Source organism: Camelus ferus, chromosome 1 (genome assembly GCF_009834535.1).
Source record: "Camelus ferus isolate YT-003-E chromosome 1, BCGSAC_Cfer_1.0, whole genome shotgun sequence".
In the NCBI taxonomy this organism is placed as follows: domain Eukaryota; kingdom Metazoa; phylum Chordata; class Mammalia; order Artiodactyla; family Camelidae; genus Camelus; species Camelus ferus.
This window is the reverse complement of record NC_045696.1, coordinates 71,351,151-71,376,092: the sequence shown is the minus strand read 5'-3', so window position 1 is coordinate 71,376,092 and position 24,942 is coordinate 71,351,151. Positions and strand designations below refer to the sequence as shown.

At 42.6% G+C, this 24,942-nt stretch overlaps 2 protein-coding genes across 3 annotated transcripts in view; both read right to left on the bottom strand.

The window, feature by feature from the left end:
• The window catches only part of PARL (presenilin associated rhomboid like), a 41,919-nt gene extending 28,992 nt beyond the window's left edge, over positions 1-12,927 (bottom strand). Inside the window, exons 1-4 of one of the 2 annotated variants that reach the window (XM_032483403.1) lie at positions 12,714-12,883; positions 3,519-3,714; positions 2,909-3,049; positions 179-227 (exon numbers count right to left, since the gene is read on the bottom strand). In XM_032483403.1, coding sequence (XP_032339294.1) covers positions 179-227; positions 2,909-3,049; positions 3,519-3,714; positions 12,714-12,838 — 511 coding nt within the window. In that variant the 5' untranslated portion in view covers positions 12,839-12,883. Of the gene's footprint in view, positions 1-178; positions 228-2,908; positions 3,050-3,518; positions 3,715-12,713 lie in introns of both variants that reach the window. The other variant, XM_032483414.1, reaches the window with a different exon arrangement.
• Positions 12,928-13,548: 621 nt separating this feature from the next.
• Positions 13,549-24,702, bottom strand: LOC102516467 (cytochrome P450 2J6). Its single transcript, XM_006187595.2, has 6 exons — positions 24,534-24,702; positions 23,978-24,112; positions 23,034-23,221; positions 19,447-19,588; positions 18,051-19,360; positions 13,549-13,559 (listed from the first exon to the last, which is right to left on the bottom strand). Exons 1-5 carry the CDS (start codon positions 24,700-24,702, stop codon positions 19,143-19,145), a joined length of 852 nt encoding a protein of 283 aa, XP_006187657.1. The 3' UTR covers positions 13,549-13,559; positions 18,051-19,142.
• Positions 24,703-24,942: the final 240 nt, after the last annotated feature.

Sequence of the window (24,942 nt, the reverse complement as noted above, 5' to 3'; positions counted from 1 at the left end):
GCCTCATGTACACCTTTATGCCACGCTGCTTTCAAACTAACGCATTAGCCTGAAGGTACAGAAACTTCTTCTAAACCACTGATGAGCATGGTACAAAAGCCATTGACTGTGACATACTGTACCTTTTGGTTTGATTTCTCTTCCCTTGAATGGCTAAAACGTGTAAGCTAACACAAACCTGTCACAGTCCGCTGGCCATCACTTAGGTTATTCCACCACTTGTTAATCTAAAACAGAAAGAAAACTGCACATGAGTATACTTTCAGGCTAGGTAAATGAGAAACCACAAAGAAAAGCTTTGTGCATAAATGAGTCTTCATTTTTAAAAATCTACTGAACAACAGACGCAACAAATAGGTGGTAGAATGGAAAGCGCACGCGTTTTACAGCCAGACAGCCCGCATTCTCTACCCAGAGCCACTGATCAGCTCTGTGACCTCAGACCAATTACTTCTAAACTTCAGTTTCCTGTTATGTAAAATGGAGATAGTAACAGATACCTAGCAGTACCACTGTGGAATATCAATAAAGTAATGCTCCTAGCACACTATCAGATATAGATAGGTATCAAGGAAGTGATTCTTTACCAAGGCCCAATCTAGTTTTAAAATTCCAACCGAGAATATTCTCCACTAAAATTGCTTTTTTTTTTTTGAAGGTGTAGTAACAGTACTGAGGTTTACAAAAAGAGAAAAGTTCAATATTTCAGGGACACACACTGAAATTTTTATACATGAAATATGCCTAGAATTTGCTTTATAGTGATCAGTGGTGGGGAGGGAAAGGAAAGGGGACTAGATGAAATAAAGTTGGCTATGTATCGATAATCGTTGATTTTGGACTACAGGGGTTCACTATACTATTCTCTTTACTCTTTTTACTTTACTTTAGAAATTTTCTATGACTAAAGTTCTTTTAATTAAAAAAGCTATGTTTTAACTATGAAACTGAACCAGACTTTGTATACTAATATAGAAAGAAATCTAAGATTTAAAAAAAAGTTACAGATCCATATGTATATTGATCCATATACAATGAATGATTTCATTCTTGTAATTCAGTTGACCCTTGAACAGGGGTTTGAACTGTACCAGTCCACTTATACACAGATATTTTTCCAATAAATAGGTATCACAGTATACTGCACCATCTGCAGTTGGTGGAATCCACAGATGTGGAGGGACAGCTGTAAAGTTATATACATGTTTGCCACTGCACAGAGGGTCAGTGCCCAAACCCCTGCGTTGTTCAAGGATCAGTGTATGAACTCTCAGACCTTACTCACTTCACGTGTAGTAGTGTGGCAAGGGTTCCCAGAACTTTCACTTCCCATGTTATATTTGTGTTATTTCAGTTTTCTTTAAATTAACATGGATTTTATATTTTATAACCTATCATTTAACTGTTTTAAACAAATCCATTATTGGATGAAGGTTATGTATACTGCTTGTGTCATTTTCACCATTCCAAGGAACAATTTGGGTATCACAGTGCAGGTATGCTGGAAACCTGCAGCTTTCTAAGGGATTCAGGCTTATGGAATAAGTCAGTATTACTATCTTCTCAAACAGATTGTACTGGATAAAAATTACCGCTAATTATTGCAGTTTTTACCTGCAAATATCGCAGCCATTGTTCTTCTGACATAAAGCCTCTCTAGAACAGGTAGAGCTCATTTTCTTGTGTCTATGGGGAAACAAGGAGGAATGAATCCTTCTCCCTACTTAGAGGAACCTTCAACCAACATTAGGAAAAAGAAAACCCAAAGCTGCCCTCTCAAGCTCTCACTGGCCAGGATTAAGTTCCTAGGAAGGAGAAAAATAAAAAGGATATCAACTCTCCAAATTGGAGAGACAGTGTGTCATAAAGAAAAAAAACATGGAGGTGCTTTGAAAAACAAATGGACCTGGATCCCAAATTAGCCTATGGCCTCAGTGCTAAGTATTGCCAAATGAAATAAAATATGTTTTATCTAAAAGGCAATATTGTTTGCAGATACTAACTACTATATTTAAAATAGATATACAAATTTCTTATGTATAGTGTAGGGAAATATATTCAATATCTTGTAGTAACCTATAGTGAAAAAGAATATGAAAACAAATATATGTATGTATGTGTATGAGTGACACATTATGCTGTACACCAGAAATTGACAGGACACTGTAAACTAACTACATTTAAATAATAATAAATTAAAATAAAAGGCAGTATTGTAAGAAAATCAGAAGGCCATATGAAGTAATAAAAAGTGCGAAGGGTACACTCAAGTGATAGAGGTCCTGGGTTCAATCCCTAGTACCTTCTCTAAAAATAGATAAACCTAATTACCTCCCCCTGCCCTGCCAAAATAAAAATAAATACAATAATAAATATTTTTCTAAAAAGTAATGAAAAGCTTTATATTTGTACTCTTTCTTGCATCTGCATCCCCTGAGCACAGTTAAAACACTCAACAGAGAGTATTTACCAAAGGTATGTAAACATGTCACTGAGAAGCTTTATACAATCCACACAGTATCTCTACCCCTTGGGCTTAAGTATCTTGAAACACTCCCTGTGATTCTAATATGTACTCTAAACTAATTCCATCCAGATGATGCAAGTAAAATACTGGCCCTAACTAGGGCTGGAAGAGGCTCTAACACATTAATTTTGACAACTATCTGTAGTGATTCTTGACACATGTGGGTAAAAGGACAAACTTCTTTGAACACTGTAGAGAACAGCACTGCCAGACAATATAAAAATTTAATACACTGCAATGAAATAATTCTAAAGAAGTATACTAAGTGCAATGACTTCACACCTTCTGGTAATGATGCCATTAACTGAAAACACTTCATAAATAACCAGACTTCAAAAACTAATCAACTAGAGCAAAAAAAAAAGCCATGTTTATCTTTACCTCCTTTCTGAAGTCTCCTTCCTTTTGTGGTCTTATGCTATCCAACCAATCAGCTTTTATACCATCAAAATAACTCTGGACCCTGGATTTCAGTGATTCATACTGCCAAATAGCAGCTGATCCAAATGCACATCCTGTAAACTACATAAAACAAACATATTACAAAATAAATTTAAAAGAGAAATAGATCTATACATAGTTCCAAGGACAATATTTCATTTTCACTGCTTTTTACAAACCAACAGAAGGAACATCTAGCACAGTGAAACCTATTAAATGAAAAGAACATTTAATTGTTTCCCATTTTATTAACTTCACAGTACCCTGGGGCCTGTTAACAGAACTTCTCCAATAAAATTCAGAATACCAACTTAGTATCACTTGCAATGTTATACCAAATAAGAGGCCCATGAGTTTTTTCTCCAGGGCTTACATAACTGAACCATCTCTAATAGCAATTATAAATTCATGTTATCTTACAATCATGACCCCAGATCATTTTGATTCTCCTTCCACTGACTTGACTTTAAGGGAACCCAAATAGAATAAACAATATGTTAACACTGCACCTGCAGCAAGGTAGGTAACTTCTAGTGATGTGAGCTCTTACCCCAACAGTAAAAAACAAAGGCTTTATAAGAGTCCTTATAGGATAGGGAGAAGGATAAAAGACTGTTTCTTCTACAGGAGGAATCAAAGCACTTCTCTTGTACGATTCACTACTTGTTCCTGTATCTGATCTTCGAGGTTCAACTTTCCTGGGTGCTTTTCTGAATCCACATTTTTGCTGAATAAAAAAGTTAAACCTACAGGGGAAAATAAGAGATTAGAACAGAGCTGCATCTTGCAAACACCAACCTCTATGAGACTCCCCACTTGAGCTACATCATCACCATTTCAGTTAGTCTCATGCTGTAGCCCTGAAGAAGCCAAAACTCCTACTCTCAGATAGGACTCAGTCAAAACAAAGAAGTGTGCCCTTCTGGAAAAGGAGACACACAAACCACAGCAACTTTAGAGGGAACTTGTTTGGGTCGTGACTATGTATCAATCAACAAAATAATCTGCAGCCATCCTCAACACAGTTTGCAATCCTGTAAAACGCTGAAGAACCACAAACTGTGGTTTGAATTAGCACAGAATGGCTTTGTTATCTTGTTTGAAGTTTGGTCAAATTTCAGAACAAACATTTAAATCAAATAATGATTTCCTTTTATAAGTTCTGACCATTGCAAATTGGTGGATTTTCCCCCATCTTGCCCCTTATTTCCAGTTTGGGGGACACCCACCAAATGTTCTATAAAGGGTCCTTATAGCTTGACCTCCTCGAAACATCTGACACTACCAATCACACCTGTCAGCGCCTGTACAGTAAGACTGTACTCTCTGCTTTTCAAACTCACTTTCCTGATGGCTTCCCTGTCTCTCCTGTCCTGATATCCTGATAGATAAGCTTAAAGACTCCAGTAGTTCCCATTCTCCATTCAAAATGAACCCATATAAATTTGTAAAGCATTTTTTTTCTTTTGCAAAATAGTAACTTCCCCCAGGTGACCATGTAGAGGGCCCTGCCTGTTTGTTCTCATTGTACTCTATACTATCCTTCTAGACTCATAAAGTTCCTTGAAAGCAGAAATCAGACAGGTGTTCTCATCTTTGTAATCCAGCCCCTGAAACACTGTTTAAATAAAAGAAAAAATTTATTTCTGTGGCCTGAATGACTTCTAAGCAAGTAAATGATTCAAATATACGTCTTTAGTCCCAGCCTTAATTTTCTTCTGTTTTCAACTATACATTGAATACTTCCTCTTGGATATGCCCCCATTACTTTAAAACCAATATATTCAAAAGGGAACTCATCCTCCTCTACAAACAGCTCCATTTTCTGACTTCCTTATTCTTTCTGTGGGACCACAGTTCTCTTAATCACTAAGGTTAAAAATCTAGATGTCATCATGGAGTTCTCTCTCTCCTTAATTCTTACCATCTATAACAACCAACTCTGTCAAATATTTTTTTCATTCCTAGTCTAACCCCTTACCTTATGCCTAGATTACACCAACAATGGACTTAACTTCAAACATTTTGTTTTAACATGTTGCATGTTCTTTTTTCCCCATATCACTTTTCTGCAAACATTCAATACTTCCTCAAATGCCCTCTTAGAGGGCCAACAGTCTCTCCTTAATTCCAACACAATTCCTTAGCTCATCCCTTCTGGCCAGGAATACTCCACCACTGCCTGACAGATCTCATCATCCTTTCTAGCCCAGTCCCACCACTTTAAGCGACAGCTGCACAGGTGTACATATTTGTCAGAATTAATGGGCTGTACACTTAATACTTAGACATTTTACTATATGTAACTTATATTACAATAAAGTATCTTTAGCATTGGTATAACACCCAGGTGATATCTAGAAGGCATTTGAAAACAATCGAAATTCAGAAAAATGGTATAGCTATTAATACTGCTATTACTTGCCTAGAATGCTCTTTCAGTCAACACTCTGAGTCCATGTCAGGGTTCAACTTCTCAGACATCACACGGGGAGGACGGATGATGGTGATAAAGTAATTTTCCTTGAAATTTTGAATAATCCACAATTTATACCTCCAAATAAATGCTACCCTTTTCAATGAAATCTATTTTGGAAAGCAAAGCACTTATTCAAACTAAATAGCTCTGAACTCCCTTCAGAGCTTGTTACCAGTCTTTTGAATATCTGTTAGCAAATACTGTTGAAGAGCTAATCCCAAATCTATTTCTGTTGCCTGCTTTTCCTGCAGAGGCTAGGAAAGATAAACATCTTAACTTTTCTGGCCCCTCCTATGGCTCAGGGAAGCCACAGCACAGAGTTCTGACAAAATGAGACTTGAAAAAATTTTAGAAGCCTCTTGGAAAGTTTTTGCTTATCTGATAAAAGTGGAGGTATCACTAATTCCACACCCTTCCCACCTTCTTTTTGCCTTAAAAAAGGAAGTAATGCCGAGAGCTGGGGCAGTCATCTTGAATGCCAAGAGAAAGGCCAAGGTACTCAGATACTAACCTTGACATTTTTTGAACCACTAAGCAAAGACAGTAGCTACCTACTTCCAAGTATCTTATGCTCGATAAATACACCCTCTCATTTATTTAACCAACAATAAATTAATTTACAGCCAAAGGCATTCCTAACTGATAACACTTTTAAAGTGGCAGATGTTAATCCTTTGCAATTAGATTTGGTTTTTATCAAACATTCTGAATTTACAGCTAGGTCTAGTAAATAAAATAACAATTAATACCATTTGGAGCCCAAAACCAAAGATGTAACAATGTAATGGGAATATGTTTCCTTTAAATGTTTCCTTGTAAAGAGTTACAAGTTTTAACCCAGTGTTGGTTTCTGGCATTTTTTTTTCTTTTTAGACCAAGAAATATGAAGGAAGTGATTCCTTTATATTTCCAACAGCTTAACACTACAGGATATGTACTCAATAGATTCTAATGAAAGACTATTTCTTCTATAGCTCATCAACTCATTTAAAATTCCGAAGCTCAATGCTTGAAAAAGGAATACAAATAAACCAGGCTGGGAATATATATTTGAAGCAGAATAATACTTACACTGAGAATCTCAACAGAAGTGTAGGGCTGAGGACACCAAGAACATGTTATACACATTGGCCCCAGAGTTAAGTTCAGATGCAGAATATATATGTTAAGAGTATACATATATATTAGGAATTGCAGAACTTGTTGGATAGAATTCAGTACTGTGTCTTGGCTCACTGAACATCTATTCCGATTACCTGGGGTACATTCACATGCTGCAGGGACTAGAAAGCTAAAAACTATTTCCCGGGTATCCTTTTGGTTCTAGATGTGATCAGGGCTTGTTAATCAGACATATCAGCACAATACCTGAAGTCAGAACTGAGCTTAGTGAGAAGGTGGGACACGAGGCATCAATTTTGCTAGTGAAAATAACGGTGGAGGCAGCACAGCACTCACTTGGGTCAGTAGATCCTGATCTGGCAGCAGCTTCCCCAGTTGTCTCACATACTACTATGTAACAAATGCCCCCAAACTTAGTTGCCCTAAAACCATAATTTATTATTTCTCATGATTCTGTAAGTTAGCTGCCCTCAGCTGGGCAGGTCTTACCTCGGGTCACTCATGCAGCCAGTCACTTGGCTGCTCAACTGGAAGTGGAGAGTCTATGATGGTCTTACAACAATATCCAGAGCCTCAGTACTGGTTGCCAGCTGGCCCTCTCGCCAGATAGCTTCTCAGTAATATCTAGTCTAGCAGGGGCTTCTACAGTGGCCATGGGAGTGTTCCAAGAGAAAAAAGGCTAAGGCTGCAAGGCCTCTTGACACCCAGACTCTGAAACCGTACACACTACTTCTGCACATGCTACTGGTCAAACCAAGTCACAAGGCCAACTCCATTTCAAGGAATAGGGAAACAGATTCCAGCTCTGGATGAGAGGAGCTGCAAATTGTGGCCATGTTTTTTTTATCTACCACATTAGCTGTGGCAAAGGGAGTTATGACTCCAAAAGCTTAGTCTGGAACAGCAATTCTCAATGCTGGCTCCTGAAGAGTAGCAGAATATGCCAGCCTGAAACATCCCTTTGGCATAGGGATTATTTTGAGCTGAAGGCAACTGAGAAGCAGTAGATATAAGAAAATCTCTCTGCCCTGCTCCATCTGCCTAAAAGCAGGATATACACTTACAAAGGTGTACCTGCTCTCCCCTCTCTACCAGGAAGAACAGAAGTTAATCAGGAGACAACGCTAGACCCTTATGAGCCCAGAGAAAGTACCAGAGGAATCTACATAACAAACTTTACTAACTAGTGCTGATCTTCCATCAGTTCCCTCATACATGACCTTCCCACAATTTGCTGCTCTAGAAACTTAAAGTCCTCTTCCTTTGTCTTGTCATTTCTCTAAAACTTTGTTGTTCTTTTGTTAAACTGCTATATAAGCCCAAGTTCTCAAACATCCCTCTGGGTTACTCATCACTGGGTCCGCCCATGTGTGTTCATAAACTTGTTTGTTTTCCTCCTACTGATCTGTGTTTTGTTAGTCTAACTGACAAGGCCCCTCCAGCCAATGAACCTAAGCTTGGTAAACGGAAAACAACCTTTCCTTTCCTATACTACACATTAGAATTGCCTGGTGAGCTCTTAACAAACTATACCATGGCTCCACAATGAGTCCAATTAAATTAGAATGTCCATGGGTAGGACTAAAGCATCGGTTTACAAGCTCCCCAGGTGACTCACGTGCAGGAGGGTTGAGATTTATCCCAGGTGTGGGTGGAACACATTGTCTATATACATTTCACCTGGGGATCTTGTTAAACTAAGCTTCTAACTCAGTAGGTCTGGGGTGGGTAAGTCTGAAAGTCAGCATTTCTAAACCATTTCTAAAATTAAAGACTGACAAACTCTGGCCTGCAGACTGAATTTGGCCCTCCAGCTTAAGGATACTTTTTGCATTTTTAAAGAGTTGTTTAAAAGAGTATCTGACAGAGACCTATATAGCCCTATTCTCCATCTAGCCTTTTACAAAATAAGTTTGGCAAACCCTTGTCCTAAACTGCTGGTTCATGAACTACTTTGAATAGTAAGGAGCTAAAACCTATTCTCCCAATCTTCCAACAACATTTCTACTTAAATTACAATGGTTATCTACAGGTTAATCCAATCCAACTAGGATTCAAAAAATAGAATTTGTTAAAAAACAAAGAGTTCCAATACAAAAGTTTCACTAGGACTGACAGTGAGCATTTCTGGCTCATTCCCAGCATCCACGTCCTCCTCCCTCTCCTAAGAGCACCCTGGAGTTTCCAGCCATTTGGTTTGGAGAGACACATCAAGCGACTACTGACAGGCTTAAGCCAACCTACACAATCCATCCCCTGGCAACTTTCAAGGGGTTCGAAGATGGACACGTGTCCCAAGTCAGGCCAATAGTTCAGTGAAATTCAATTTCAAGGTTTTATTTGTAATATTGGGAAAGAGAATTTCTTCTGCTGGATTTGAACCTAGAAGTATACAGAATCAAGAGATGCTGACAGCCATCTTACAACAATGAGGAGATCGCATACTGAGAGAATAAAGCCAACATTTAGGAAGCAGAACCAAGTAATGGAAAATGGAGTCCTGGTGACAAACTGGAACACGAGACCTGGCCTCACAAGAAGCTAGTCCCACCTCTCAACTTTTTAATAGCCTAAGACAGTAAATTTCCATATTTGCTTAGGTCAGTTAAGAGCTGGGTTTTCTGTTGGTACAAGGATGCTTTTAGATGTAATAAGTACTTCATCACACATTATATGACAAAGTACATTCTCTGTCCTTGGGGAGATGTTAGGTAGTTCAGACAGAAATGAGCACTGGGCAGGGGGGAGAGGAAGGGGAAAGGAACAACCCAGAAAATGGCAGTGTGTCTGCATTCAGGAAAAGACTCCAGAAATTTTTATTTTTTCTAAATGAGGGCCAGAAAAAGAAGCCAGTTAAAAATCAAAGCGCTGCAGATGCACATGGGAGGGGTACCTGGTATAGCCTGACCCAATGAACCTGCCCAAAAGGGGATGGACATGCCAGAGTGCAGGGAACCTGAGTTGTCAATCAATCAATCATGAAACCAGGATATAAAAACAGGAAAAATAAAGGAAAGGCGCCGTTTTTCCTCTCTTGGATTGGCCCGCTCCCAATTCTCGGGAGTGTACTTTCACTATATTTTTACTTCACTAATAAAAATTTTGCTTATATCACGCTTTTTGTCTCTCGTCAAAAATTCTTTTTTTTCCTGGTGACTAAGAACTGAGGTAATTCTTATTTCCCTTTTCCCGGTAACAGAACTTTCATGTTTCTTAAAATGCAAAACCAACCAGGGAAAGCAAGATAAATGTCTTTAATTGCAAATGTTTGAGATCATATTTAAAGGTTTAGGTTTTTAAGCTCTAACTGTTCAGATGGTTATGTAAGTTGGAAAAATAAAAGACCTGAAATAAGTTTGGAAAACAAAGTGAAACAACACAATAAAATGAATGGGGGGGTGGGATGGGAGAAGGTCACTAGAGATATATACTGACTCATGAAGACAGACTTTTTGCTCTCTGCTTTGATCCACCTGCCAATAACTAGTGATTTGTGAAAGCAGTCCAAAATGCTCAAAGTGGGAATATGTCATGAATGCTTGAGTTACCACTAACCACACAACTGTTATGGTTCTATTTAATAACATCCCATAACCATTAAATAGAAAAAGTCATATCTATATGTTTGTTGCCTTAATGGTGAGTGAGGTTAACAGTCTCGTGAATTGTTTTCAACAGTGTGAGGATAAAGAATGCCACTTAGATACATGTACGAGTCAGCATTAATGTCTATGTTACTAAAGATTTGTGTGAATAAATTGAGTACAAATGGCCTAGTGTACAAATGGAGATGAGATGTGTTCAAGTGTATACACAATAGATTCATCCCACTTTAAAGAAAATAGTTGTATTTAGGGAAGAGAGAATTCTATGTAAACTCTTGCATGCCAAAGTTATGTCCTTCAAACCCATCTCAAGTTAACAGATGGTGAATTAAACAGAGGAAATAATTGAATACACCTGATTTACTAATTTGTCAAGCATTTCACCTAAATATATATTAAGACTGACATCCCAATGTAAAAAAATTTAAGCTCTACGAAAGCGCTACAATTATCTACTTTCTTCTCTTAGATAGTTCCATGCAACTGACAAATTGCGTAGGTTTCCTTCAAGCCTAAACCATTTTTCAGAAGAGTTGCCACAAGTTTGATAATGGTAAGGTCTTTAAAGACCCTAAGTGAGATTTTCTTCCTCTATAAAGGGTCAGACAATAAGTAGTGTAGCCTTGTGAAGAACAACTTAAATCTTTGTCACATACTATTTCACTTTGCAACCCTTTAAAAACGTAGAAACCATTCTTGACTGGCTGGCTGCCTTGGGCCTACTATAGTGGGTGGAAATTTTGCAGAACATCACCACCTGTAGTTCTGGTTAAAAGGAAAAAAAGCAGGGAGGTGGGGTACAGCTTAGTGGTAGAGAGCATGCTCAGTATGCATGAGGTCCTGAGTTCAATCCCCAGCAACTCCATTAACAAAAATTTTTTTTAATTTTTAAATGTTTAAAAAAAAAAGCAAATTCCCAGCCACACTTCAGGCCTATTTCACCAAAATCACAAAGACTGAGCCTAGACCTCTGCTTTTTAACCATATCCCTGACTTCATTTCTCTGCATACTAGTTTTAGGACCACTAGAAATGACAGCAGACCTAATAAAGTTGTATATAAGGAAATTCATGCTTATTTCCAGAGACAGTACGTATACATTATTTTTCAGGCTTACCTACAATGGCGTATTTTTAAATGCCACCACAAAAATATCCATTTCAAACTTCACATATAAATGACAAACTTTAAAAAATTTTGATGCCAATCTTCAATATCATATGTATTTCAGTTTTTTCAAATGGTCTCCAATTTTTACCAAGATACCTCATTAATTAGGTTGTTTTCCTTTCCCTTCCTAACATAGCTTTAGTATTTAACACGTGTTTTTTCCTTATACCCATATTCACTTTTCTTCCCCATGCAATTTCGACTGGGATTTGTAGTAAAGAATGGTAATCAGGACCACTAAAATGTACCACCACCACTACCCCACCTCTTCATTCTCCATCTCCTCGGGAGTTTAAGATGAGTGCCTGAGGCTGCATGTTTCAGTGGATTATGAAGTTAAGGTACAATGTAAGCCAGTTTTCCACAAATCCCTGATCTACTCACTTCGGTGCATGTTTATAACTACAGGTTCTTCCACTCTTCCCCACCCTCTCCTTCTTACAGGATAGGGGAAGGGCCTGCGAAATAACAGTCTACCAATACTCCAGGTGATTTTTAAATAAAGCAATGACTCCGCCATATTGGAGCCTCAATTATTTTCCACTGCCTAGCGCGCGTGCTGATAAACACTTCATTTTCCTTGCTACCATCAATCATGTGGATTCCAGGCACTTACCAACCAAGTCAGAAACTGGGAAAGCTGAAACTCTCAATCAAAGAACAGGAAGAAAATTCAGAGCCAAACACACATTAGAATGTTAGTTTAGGGATTTCTCTCTTCTCTCAATTTAGAGTTGAATTATTCTAATGCAAAAGCAGCAAATACGGATAGACCATACTCTTCACAGTTTCTACTCGGGAAGAGTCGAGTAGTTTTCTTTCCAAGCTATCTGGAAAGCAAATACTCCACTGTCTCAACTCTTTAACAGAAAAGCCTCTCCTACAACTTTGCAAGAGGTAAAGCCCGCCTCTGACTCCGTCTTCCTTTATGAGGTTCTCTAAACGCTAAAGGAGATGACTTGTTACAAAACAAAGGTTTTATAGACTGACAGAGAATAAAATCTCAGCCCTGCCATACTACTAGCTGGGCTGTTACACTCGCTCGCGGGATTATGAGGCGTGGTGTGTAATTAGCTCTCAGATAAGTTCTCCTTTCCGGACGGTCCCTCCCAAAGGGAGAGGGGCCAGCGCGGGCTCACGGAGAGCTGGCCAGGGCTGGTCACTATGCACCCAGGGCAGGGTGGCGCGGCGAAAAGAGAGGACTGGACGGAGGTGAGGGGAAAGGGGGACGGAGGGAGAGAGATGGGATGGGTGTGGAGAGAGGGAGAGCTGGGGACAGCACGGGAGGCCCGCACAACCTCCGCCCCTTAGGATGCGCGGCCGGAGCCGAGGGCACGGAAAGCAAGAAGCCCGGAGCCGTGGTCATTACCTGCGCCCCAGCAGCCTCGGCGGGGCCAGAGCCGCAGTGAGCTCCTCGCAGCTGTGGCTGCCCGCCGGCTGAGCCCATGCCTGGCCGCAGCCCCAACCTCTCTGCGCCCAGCCTCGCCACGCCATCTTCCCAACCTCGGCCCAACCATGGCCCGACCTTACTAACCCCGGCCAAGAACCACTTCCGGGGCGAAGGAAGAACCATAGAGCACCGAAGAGCAGCCTAGAGCGCCCCCGTGAGGCCCAGTCCAGGTGCTACCAACCGGAGGCACAAGAACCAGCGGTTCTCCCCCGGCCTGTCCAACCTGGACACGGGAGGGGCGTGGGCGAGCTCACGACCTCCACCCGACGTGGACGAGACATAGAGGAAAAAGAGGAGGGAAAACTAGTATTCATTGAGTGATGCCGTGTACCAGGCACTTTACCTAAATTATTGCATTTAATCCTCGCAAAATACAAAGTAGATATCACTGTTTTACAGTGGCTCAGAAACTTAGAGAGAAATGAGTGGAGGAGCCAATGTTGCCACCCAAGTTTTAAATTACTACTCTCTTTTCTACATCTCACTATTTCAAATTATGATACACTGAAGAGGATGTGCCTCATAGCTTTAAAAGAAAGTTCAAGCCTGACTTGAAAGTCTGGATTCTAGATAAAATTCAAACATCAAGATTCAGCTGTTGCCTACTTGGCAGTCAGCTTTATTTCCTGCCACTCCACCCTCTGATCCCAACTCCCATGCTGAATTATCCACAGTTTCTGAAAGGCACTATTTTGCCAGTCCTTACTTCTCCCCAGTTCTTACACCATCCTGACTGCCTGAAACACCTTTCCCTTCTCTCCCTACCTAACCAATTTGTCCTTCAAACCAACCTTATTGTCACCTCTTCCAGGAGGCTATTGGAGAGGAAAAACTTCTCCTCCATTCCCTTAGGGTCGCTGGCTAGGTCTGAAATTTAAACTGACAAAGACGAAATAACAGGAGAAAAGCACCCAAATTTTATTGAAGTAATACATGTACATGGGAGTCTTCTCGAGAGAATGAAGTCCAAACAAGTGACAGAACAGGAAGTTTTATACGTTTTTGACAAAGAAAATAGAATTTGTGAAGAATTGACAAGACAGTGGGGCTTAGGCTAAGGGTAGTCCAAAGAGGACAAGGTGGTCCTTATCTTCCTACTTAAGTAGGAAGATAAGGGTTAGGTTAACAAGATTGGTTTGCAGATTGCACCGGTGCCTCTTGTCGAATAATATTAATGATTAATTAATAATTATTAATAACAAGTAATAGTACTGAGGCTACAAAAAACAAAGAGCTTTATTTGGGTTCTTAAAAACTGCAATTTGGGAGACACAAATTTATATAAAACCAAAAAAGTGTTCAGGGAACAGAAAGATTCAGAGGCTTATAAAGGCAAAAGCCTTGGTTGTTCAGGAATTATGATTGACCCAAAGGCAAGAAAGGAAATATTTGTCCTTAAAGGATAGGCACTCACCAGTTATTTTAGGATAAGGGTCCAATAAGTAGATGAGCTCTTCCATGAGTTATTTTACGGTAAGAGTTGGATAATTATCTTGAGTTTCTGGAACACTGGGGCAGATGTTCTGGATGGTGGTGTTAAGACAAAGCATCCAGAGCTGAAGGCAGTTAAGAAGCAATAAATGCAGAAAAAGATCAGATTCCATCCAGAGATGCACATATCACACTTCTTCAATGACCTCTCTGCTTCATTTTAAAGAGCTCTCTTAGCAATACTGACTCCATTTTGATTTTCCTTCCACACTGATCTCTACTCTCTGGGCTGGTAAAAGTCTGTCTCCATGAAAGGAAACACTTGTTTCCTGCCTTTAGAAAGAAAAGGGGGAGCTTTATCTTCATTTATTGTTGCCTTCAGCTCAAAACAACTTTTATGTCAAAGAGGCATATTTGAGGTGAAATATTTTGGTTTCCTTTAAGGCCTTCCTCTTAGACCTTCACTCTGATTTAGATGACCTTCATCTGTGTTTTTATACTGCTTTATTTAAATCACTATAACAGCACTGTATTCATTCCATAAATACTTAATAAGCACCTGCAGTATGCCAGGCAATGTACTAGATCTGGGATGTATTTTAAAAGACACTATCTCTGACCTCACAGAGATCCTATCCTACTGGAGGAGGATGGCCCAAGTAAACTAAGGCAATTACAAAACACTGGGAGAAGCTGAAGGCTCTCTGGGGGTTTAGAGGAGGAGAAATAATGCAGACAAGGGATAAGGAATGGGAGGTAAGGGGAAAGGCTTCCCAGAGAAAATGATGGAGGTTACCAGGAGAAGAGAAGGGCCAAAATGTTCTAGGTAGAGAGCATAGCATTTGTGATGTCTTCCAGGGCATGACTTCTTGGAGAAACTAAAATATATTAACTTTGGCTTTGTCATAAGTGTCTGTTCTGGGATTTGATTTTACCCTATTTGCAAGCTAATAAGTTTGAAAGCTGGCAGAAAATAGGAGACTCCTGGGTTAGAGACAAAAGTCTTCATTACCCACAGCACAAGAAGCATCACATGCATCATGTTTGCAGGGGCTCCCTTTGTTCTCCAAGTCCTCCAGAGGCAATGCCATGGGCTAGATGGATACTGACCATGCAGTGGATCTGCATCTCAGCTGAAGAACACTGAGCTTGGGGTATCCACCACTTTAACAGTGTTAGGAAAGAAACAAGAGGGCCAAAATGGAGTCAATTGTGCTAGGCCCACGTCAGCAAAACAAGACTTAATACCTACCCTAATTGCAGTTTCAGCCTTTCCCAGGAAATGTGACCTTTAACCAGTGAATCTGGAATTACCTGGTCAGTACTAGTCAGGTAAGCTGCCTGACAGCCCCATACCTTCCCCCAAATGAAGGTGACCTTGCCTGAAACAATCCACTCCTTTGCTAGAAACTTCCTTTTTCCTCCTCCTTCTGCCTATAAAAACCTTCCACTTTGTACAGCTACTGAACACTCCTTCCTAGCTGCTAAGATGGGATGCTGCCTGATTCACAATCCATTAAATAAAGATCTAATTGATATCTTCAAATTTACTCAGTTGAATTTTGCTTGTTTTTAATAGTAGGCAGTAAGCAAGTAAACAACCTTGAGATAAAGGCATTTTCCTCCAAAGCAAAGGAGCAGATTTGTTTATAGCCTTGCATCTTAGTCTACATGGGCAGCCATAAGAAAATACTATAAACTGAGTGGCTTAAACAACAAAAATTTACTTCTCAGAGTTCTGGAGGCTGGAACTCTGAGATCAAGGCACCAGCATGATCAAGTTATGATGAAAGCTGTCTTTCTGGTTGCAGATGGCTGACTTCCTGCTTTGTCCTCACACAGCTGAGAGGGACAGCAAGCTCTCTGGTGTCTCTTCTTATAAGGGCACTAATTCCATCATGGGGACTCTACCCTCATGACCTCATTTATACCTAATTATCTCCCAAATGCTCTACCTCAAAATACCATCACATTGGGGTCACCAGGATGACAGCAGGACTTGGAGTGAAATCCTGAGACGTCATTGAAAGAGAGGCAGTGACTGGAAGGTTAACAGTCTTGAAGCAGAGCTAGAGATAGAGGGCAGAGTGTCAACAGAGGAAAAATACATGTCCAGGGGGTCTGCGGACAAGTAGTCTGAAAGGATCATTAGGGCATGAGGAGGATGTGGTCCAGAACCCAAGGAATCTGAGCTTTGGGATGTGCTGGATGTTCTCTGTCTGCCTCTCCAGATCACTCTTGTCTGCTGCCCCAGGCCCCTCGAGACTGACCTTCATGGACCACATCCAAGGGCTCCCCTGCCCTCTGGCTTTAGCTGGACTCAGGCAATTGCAGTCACCAACAGAAGACTGGAGCATGAGAGGAGAAAGACACTTACTCCACCTACTCCCTTCCTCCGTGTTCCACATGGGTTGGCTTCTATGTTCTGTTATTAAGCTCTCCTCATCGGTCAGTTTGAGTGAGGATGCTGTTTCTGGTCACAGCCTGAACTGACACAGGGAGAACAAGCAGCTTCCACTCAAAAGCTGTAGGAGAAGCAGAGTCCTTAGAGGGCAGCCAGGGTTCAGGATGAGCAGGAAGGATCTGTGGTGGTGGTGGGGGGGGGGGTTGCTGCCTATCATCCAGGCACAGGAGTATTTATTATTACTTGCCATTTATTGTGCACTAATTATGTCCCAGGTACTCTGATGGGTATTTTGCATGCATGATCACATTTAATTTAATCTTAATATCAACCAAATGAGTTAGCATTATTATCCCCACTTTGCAGGTGAGAAAACTGAGGCTTACTGGTATTCTGACACTTTGATTCCTATTTCTATAAATTTAGATAATTTCTACCTTGTTGTTTTGATGATTAAATGACTTTGTATGTGTCAGGCACTCAGGTGTACATTGTTGGCACTCAGTACATAATAGCTCTCCAGCCAACCTGAAAGTCAGAAAGCTCTGAGGACTATCCCAGCTGTTAGAGGTCAAAGGACAGTTATATAAGTTTTTGAAACAAAGGGTTATACGTCAAATGACATATTATTGACAGTTTACACAGTCCAGTTCTGCATGTACTAAGCGAAGTGGATTGTGTGTCATCATGGCCCCCTATGAGATTAAGAAGGAAGGTTATCCCCTAAGGAGGTCTAGTTCATGCAGATGCACAACAGACATTAAAGGGGAGGGAGGAGGCCCAAATGGGCAAAGAAAAATTTTACATTTAAATTTTTTCTTGTCTTGCCATAAAATATGAATTTTATTTCATCATAGGGATAACTGATGTTCTATGAATCAGAAACATTGATTTATTCTGTCCGCTGAAAAAACAGACAACTTAAGAGCACTGAGTTTCAGTTTTCTTTAGGGATCTTACTGAGGACTATAACCCAGGAGACAGCCTCTCAAGTGGCCCTGAGGAACTGCTCCAAAGGAGTAGGGGAGGAGCCAGTATGTAATGATTTTTTTGGTGGAAAATACATGTAGTCAAGCATAAAAAGATTACTGCTAATCACAAAGACCAGATATCTCAAGTTAATGATTTTAGTGCTTATCTATGTATGGGAAGATGCAAGAATCTGGGTCATTGAAATTCTTCCTTAGAAATGCATCTTAACTATCTAGGGGCCCTAATATCCAAAACACAGAAGCTCAGTCCTGTTTTTTCCATCCTGAATCCCCCTCAGGTTGCACTGTTCTGGGTGACTGCACTAACCCCTGTTAAGTGGATTGTGACTTAACCCTTTATAGAAAAGGATGAGGAGTGCCACTCTTTGTTCTTTTTATTTACAATCCATAGGTGCATCTTTTAAGTAACTCAAAGGAAAAAGGTAAGACAGTTCGTTCTTAGAGGTCAGATTTATTGAGATATGACTTATACACAATAACAGTCATCCTTTTAAGTGTACAGTTCCATGATTTTTGACAAACACATAATTTTGTAACCATCACCACAATCAAGATACAGAATATTTCCATCACTCCAGAAAGTTCCCTCGTATCCCTTTATAGTGAGCCCGTAACCCTACTCCCGGACCTCGCCAGCCACTTATATTTTGTGTCCTATAGCTTTACCATTTCAAGACTATCATAGAAATGGAATCATATATTATGTTTTGTGGTGAACGTAGATTTACATTTCTTTTGGTTAAATATCTAGGAGTGAGACAGCTGGGTTGTATGAAATCATGTTTAATTGTACCAGGAATTGCCAAACTGTTTTCCCATGTGGTTGTACCATTTTACATTCCCATCAGCAGTGTGCAGATTTCTAGTACTTGGGATTCTCAGGGCTTTGTTTTTAGTAATTCTAATAGGTGTATATGGTATCTCATTTGATTTTAACTTGAATTTCCTTAATACAAGTTGTTTTTTAATAAGCAAGACTTGTCTGGAGACACAGTGTTTTAAAACTTGGGACATCTTAGGTTGCTGGTTTTGCCTGTTAAAGAGAGTAGGGGAGATCAGTTCCCATGTCTGCAAGAAACTGTACTTCTCCCCTCTGGTCGGAAGAGGGCAGGAGAGGACAGAAAATAAGTTGCCCAGTTTGGGGCTATCAGGTGCCAGCATCAGTATTTGGATGCATTCTTCATTGTATTTATAGTTTTTCTCAAATGCCTCTCCTTCTGAACCTACTTAGCCGCTACCCTGTGAGGCTTGACTCCTCAAATTAATCTTGTGAAATGATTCAAGGTCAAACCTCTTAACTAATCTTATAAAATACTTCCCTGCCAGGGTATAACTAACAGGAACTGAGCTACCAAAACTGAGACACCTCTGTAGAATCCTTAATAAGTCTACTCTTCAATGTCACTCGTCAGAGCTTGTGTTAGGGGGAACCATGGGCAGCTGAGCTGCTCTTCAAATTTGCAGGAGCCAAGAGAGACTGAGGAAGGACTTTGTGGAAGACAGTCTCCAGACTCCTGCTGGCTACAAGCCCTCCTCTCTAGGACCTGTGTTGGGGCAGCTCAGACGAGGCACGGCACAGATCTTCTGGGGCTGGGGCTGCCGAGTGCCCCTAAAGACGTAATCCAGCCTGAGCCCTGGGCTCCCCTCTGGCAGTTGGAACTGAAAGGTCCTGAGGAGGGTGGCAAACATCAGAGAAAGCTCCATCCGAGCCAACTGGTCCCCTAGGCACACCCTATGCCCTGGAAGCAGAAGGAAAGGTCAGAGGATGGCACCTGTCCTGTCACACCCACCACCCACCACCCTCACCCAGTGCTGCGCCCAGTACCTGCAGAGAATGGTAGGAAGGCTTCATTGACCAGGAAGTTTCCATCCTTGTCCAGGAAGTGGCCAGGGTTGAACTGTTGGGGGGTCTCCCAACACTCAGGGTCATAGAGCACAGAGGCCAGGTTGGGCAATATGATGGTGCCCTGCAGGGAGGAGCTGGTGTGGCTCAGGGAGCCTCAGCTGACCCAGCATACAGCCCGGACACTGGGCTGATGTGAGCTCAGAGAACACCCAGCATGCAGGGGAGAGTCACCATGGGGCCTCAGGGGGATTCAGCAGACAGGCCTTCACATCGGTGAGGTTGCTAGGCATTACAGTCTCCTGGCCAAGGGGCACCCACCTCTGTCCTACAGGCTAGAGACACAGCTGCTGCCTCCTATGAAGAAGACCAGTGGCTGCTGGGCATGACTGGAGGGGACCAAGTTCTGCACAGGACAACAAACAGTGGTCGGATGTGTCTGTGTCTGTGTGTGTGTTAGAGACAGAGAGAGAGGAGAAATGGAATGACAGACAAAGAGAAGGACTGAGTAATGAGGCAGAGAGAAGGAGAGGAAACAGAAAGCTTCATTCTTTAGGATTAGGGAGAGGAGGGGGTGCCCTCTAGCCCTAATCCTAACGCTCACTCTACCTCAAAGAAGTGAATGATTGGAAAGACAATCAGACTGATCACATGGGAGCAGAAAGGAGCCAAAGGCTCCTGTGGGTGACTTCTGCTCATTACCACGTGAGCCCTGGGTGACCAGGAGGCCAAAGTGGACCTGGATGGGGTTGACTTTGGACCCAGGACCTGGGACACACAGCTCCAGGGGTTCTGAGGGGGCTACATATCCCCTGGCTCATTAGCCAAACACCAGAGAATTCAATCTATCACCCCTGTTGGAACTAGAGAACTGGCTACAGGATTCTTGGTTTTGACAAAGGCATCTTGAAATTAAAAACAAAAACAAAACACTCAGCAGAGTTTGAAGCCTGCATACCAAATAGAAGCCAATAAAGAACACAGAAATTCAGACAATGTAAATACTTTCAGAGGGCACTTTTCTTTCCTCCTTCCTTCCTTCCTTCCTTCCTTCCTTCCTTCCTTCCTTCCTTCCTTCCTTTCTTTCTTTCTCTACTGAAGGCTTAAGGGAGGGGCCTGAACCTAGCCATCCAGACCAGTAGGCACCCAGACCTGGTCACTCGTGGTTTTAAGCAGAGAGGTGGAGAGGCACGTGTTCTTGCTTCTGCCTGAGTGAGCTGTGTGTTCCCTAGTCATGGTCCTGGGAATTTCCCCATTTTCCCCACCTGGGATGGAGTAACCTCTGCATTATTAGAGTTCTGAATAATTGCCTTCAGATGCAGAGGCTCCTGGCAAGATGCTCCCTTCCCTCCAGAATTATTTACATTCTATTCTGAGTGATGTTCTGGACTCCCTGCAAAGTGACTGACTGATCTTCATTCATGGGACAGGCTCAGACTGTAGCCTGTCCAGTACACAACAAAGGTAACACTCCCTCTCCTCCAAATTACAGAGCCATCTGCCTGCTGGGGGCCTCTTGGGGACCCTATCCCAGCTTCTTCCCAGTAAATGGCAGTTTGGAGTTTATAATCAAATAGAATGTCTGAGGAGAGACAGGCTTGAACCTAATACAGAGACACTTCTGTCTTAGGGACCTTGCTGTTGTCACTACCACTCAACTGATAGAATGGTTAAGAACAGTTTAGGAATATCTGTAACATTTCATGATCTACTGTCAAGCTTTGATTTTACTTTCAGGAGACATCTCTAGCCCAAGTTGGAAAAGCTCGATATTGATTCCAGGCTGTTAATGGTTCCCTGGTGCTCTTATCACAGGACAACTCCTATAATCAAGTTGGCAGGAATGGGCTATTAATTAGGAAATTTCTAATCCCAAGTCGCATAAAACAGAGCAGAACTCTAGATACCTCCTTTTTAACATGACCTAATTTGGCACAACTTTTAGACAGTCAGGGCCTGGGGCCTCCCATCAGGCTAATAGCCAGATGAGTTGATGACACGGTCCTGTCCTCACATTCAAGAAGACATTTTTTCTAACCTATAAACTTGATGGCCAAATACGGCCAAGGACAGACAGTTCAGTATCAGCCAATCTGGCAGATCAATAGACAATGCAAAACATCTCCATCCATCATGCTGGTTCATTTACTTTCCTAGAGAGGCATTTATGGAGCAATATGAATGGCAGGGAGTATGGTAAAAAGAGCAAAAACTCTGGAATCAGAAGGACATATGTTTGAAACTCAGTTACTAACCATGTGTTTGGGGCATTTGCTTGAGCTAAGCTAAAGTTACCCTAGCTATTAAAAAAAAGAAGAAGAAGAAGAATAGGAACAACATGGAAGGATAGGGTTATTATGAGAAAAAAAAATGCTTGGAGGCAGGAATCTCAAGTCTGATCAAATTAATAAGAATTTAATAATCACATCCTGACACGGATCTTGCAGTCAAGTCTGCCCTGAACCATGGTTGTAAGAGTTGAAAAAAGATTCTCATGACAAAGAAAACTGGGCCCTTATACCTTCTCTCCCCATCGTTTTCATGGTGTACCACCTTGTACCATCGAGGCTTCCACCAAGGACAGGTTGGAGCGTCAGTGCTGAACCAAAGCCCCTTTCTGAGGAAAGTTTTGGGGTTCTGGCCACCACCTCTATGCAGAGAGCACCAAGATGAGTGACTGTTTCACTAAAATGGCAACTTTGCCACCTACACATATGTGTTATTTCCTTAAAAATGCCCCTCCCCAATGATCCTTGACACCCGGCTTTCCCTGTGAAATCCCCTCCCCTTGAGGGTGGGTGGGATCAAGTGACTCCCTTCTAGCAAACAGAATATGGCCAAAGTGATGGGCTGTCAGGTGTGAGAAATCAGTACTAAGGTACTAAGGATGTAACACAAAATGCAGACCATGCTTAAGGCATGTATATTGCAAATTAGCCTAAATGGTCATCAATAAGGATTAAGAACTACAATATACCCATTTGGTGGAACTTTACACAGCCGTTAAGAGTGATGTAGAACAGTGGTTTCCAAAATGTGGTCCCTGGACCTAAAGCATCAGCACCACTCAGTAACCTGTTAGGCAAATGCTCAGGCTTCACCCCAGATACTCTGGTAATGGCGCCCAGCCATGTCTGTTTTAGCAAGACCTGCAGGTGATTGTGATGTACCTGGAAGTTTGAGAACCGTAATGCAGAAGAATCAGAATGATATGTTAAGTGAAATGAAAGTTTCAGAGTTATATATTCAGCATAATCACAACTATGTGATTATGTGGACAAAGATGACTGAAAAGAGGTGCATTAAAATGTCTGCAGGGGTTATTTCTGAACAACACACACATTTAAAAGTATCCCTCAATGAGAATATTCTTTTACAATCATAGCCTTCTGTCCAGAATGCCACAGATAGAGATGGATGGATGGGTGGGTTGGTGGATGGATGGATGGGTGATTGATAGAATGCCGGCAGACAGGCAGAACCTGTAGTAGGTGGCCGTCCTGGGCAAGAAGCCCAGTGAAGGGTGCTTTCTACAGGAGCTGGCGTGAGGCCACAATAGGGACACCTACCTTGGGCACAGGGTGGCCTTGCACACGAGTGGAGGTCACGCACTGGCGCACAGCGCCCACGGTCACGACGCTGCTTACGCGCTGCACCTCGTGGAGAACCGCGCGGGTGTAGGGCAATCGCTTTCGATCCTCGTAGCGGACCGCCCCGGAGGTGCCGAGCACTGTGTGCAGCTCCTGCTGCACCTTCCCTGCGCGCGGCTCGGCGTGGGTCCCGGGAAGGCGCTGCAGCCCGGGCTCCCCACCACACCCTACCCTCCTCGTCCCCACACCCAGACAGCCGCGGAGGCTCATGACCTTAAGGTCGCCCCACCCACACAGTCACCCCTGGTCACACAGTGGCAGGCCCTCCCTGAGGCAGAGCTTGTGAACTAGATTTTACAGGGTTTCCTCCTCCAGAGGGGACTTGAGGGAAGGGGAAGGACCCAGATTTGAGCACCCACTATGTGCCAGGTGTTCTATATACAAAGAATCCTATGGGGTAGGAACTGCTGCCTCCATTTTACAGATAGGAAAACTGAGGCTGCAATCGGACAGGGACTTCTGCACAAGGTCACAAAACTGGTGGAGCCGGGATTTGAACTTAGGTCATAGGCATTTTGCCCCTGAGAGAACTCTTGTCATCTTTTCCTTCTACAATTGTGGTCATGAGTGGACATCGGCACAGGACCTGGTGAATCATTACTAAAAGAGTGAAATAATATCACCTCATTTCACACTAGTTCTAAGAGGTTGAAATACTTACCTGAGACCACTCAGTAAGTAGCAGGGTGGGAATAGAACCCTGCACCCCACCCTTCTGACTTAAAGCCATGAACACTCCCTGTATTACAGAGATAAGATCAGGACCCACCCCTGGGGCTACAGACCAAAGACGTTGATGGTGGCAGGTGCTTCAGGGGAAATGGGCATGGGGCAGCCAGCCAGGTGTGACCCAGGCCCCTTACCCTGGATGGCTCTGTGCTGGACCATATAGAAGAGTGCCCAGCGCAGGGTAGTGGCCGTGGTGTCCGTGCCTCCCAGAAACAGATCGATCACCACCTGGATCAGGTTGTCCTCACTGAATGTGGAGACAGGGTCGTCTTTGGTTTGGAGGGTGGAGGGTGGGTGAAGGGACAGCAGAGCTTTCTGAAGCTCTCCCCTACAGAGCCCTGGTGTCTCCATGAAGTCTGGCCTAGGCTTGTGGGACAAGAACTCCTCTCGCATCAGACCCCTCAGGAGGGCCTGAGTCCCAGAACTACATTGACTTTTGGGGGGAAGGGGGACTGCCCCAGGATGCTGGCCCTGACATCACCTAGGTCTCCCACTTCCCACCCTACACATGTCCGCAGGAGCCAGCCCTGGCCTGGGAAAAGACAGGGAAGAAAACGCCAAATGCCTGCTGCTTCAGCGTGTTCTGACAGCTTGTAGACTGCGGAAAGGGTGAGGAATGGAGGCCCTGGCCCTGTAACGAGGTGCAGCCAAGAAGACAGCCTCCCCCTTCCCTCTGCATCCATTTCAGGCCCACCTTGGTGATCTGGGCCAGGTAGCAGCTGATGAAGGCCTTGGGGGCTTCAGAGGCGCTGAGTTTGTGTCTGTTGATCTCCTGGCAGAGGTAGCCCCGAACAGCCTCCTGGTACCTAAACATCTCCTGGTGGGGGCCTGGGAGGCGGCGGAAGGCCCAAGGGAGCATGTCGTACAGCTGTGGGGGAAGAGGCTGTCCAGGCACTGCTCAGGTGCTGGCCCTGAGTTTGGGCAGCTGAGACTGGTGCTGGGGGCGCCAAGCAGGCTAGGACCCCTGACGTGGGCATCCCAGGCCTGCTTGTCATCTGGAGACCCTCCACACTCCCAAAATAATCTAGACAGAAGTGAAAACAGTGGTAGCAGACATTGAACCCAGGGCTCAGCTAGGATGGTGCAGGCCCAGAAACGT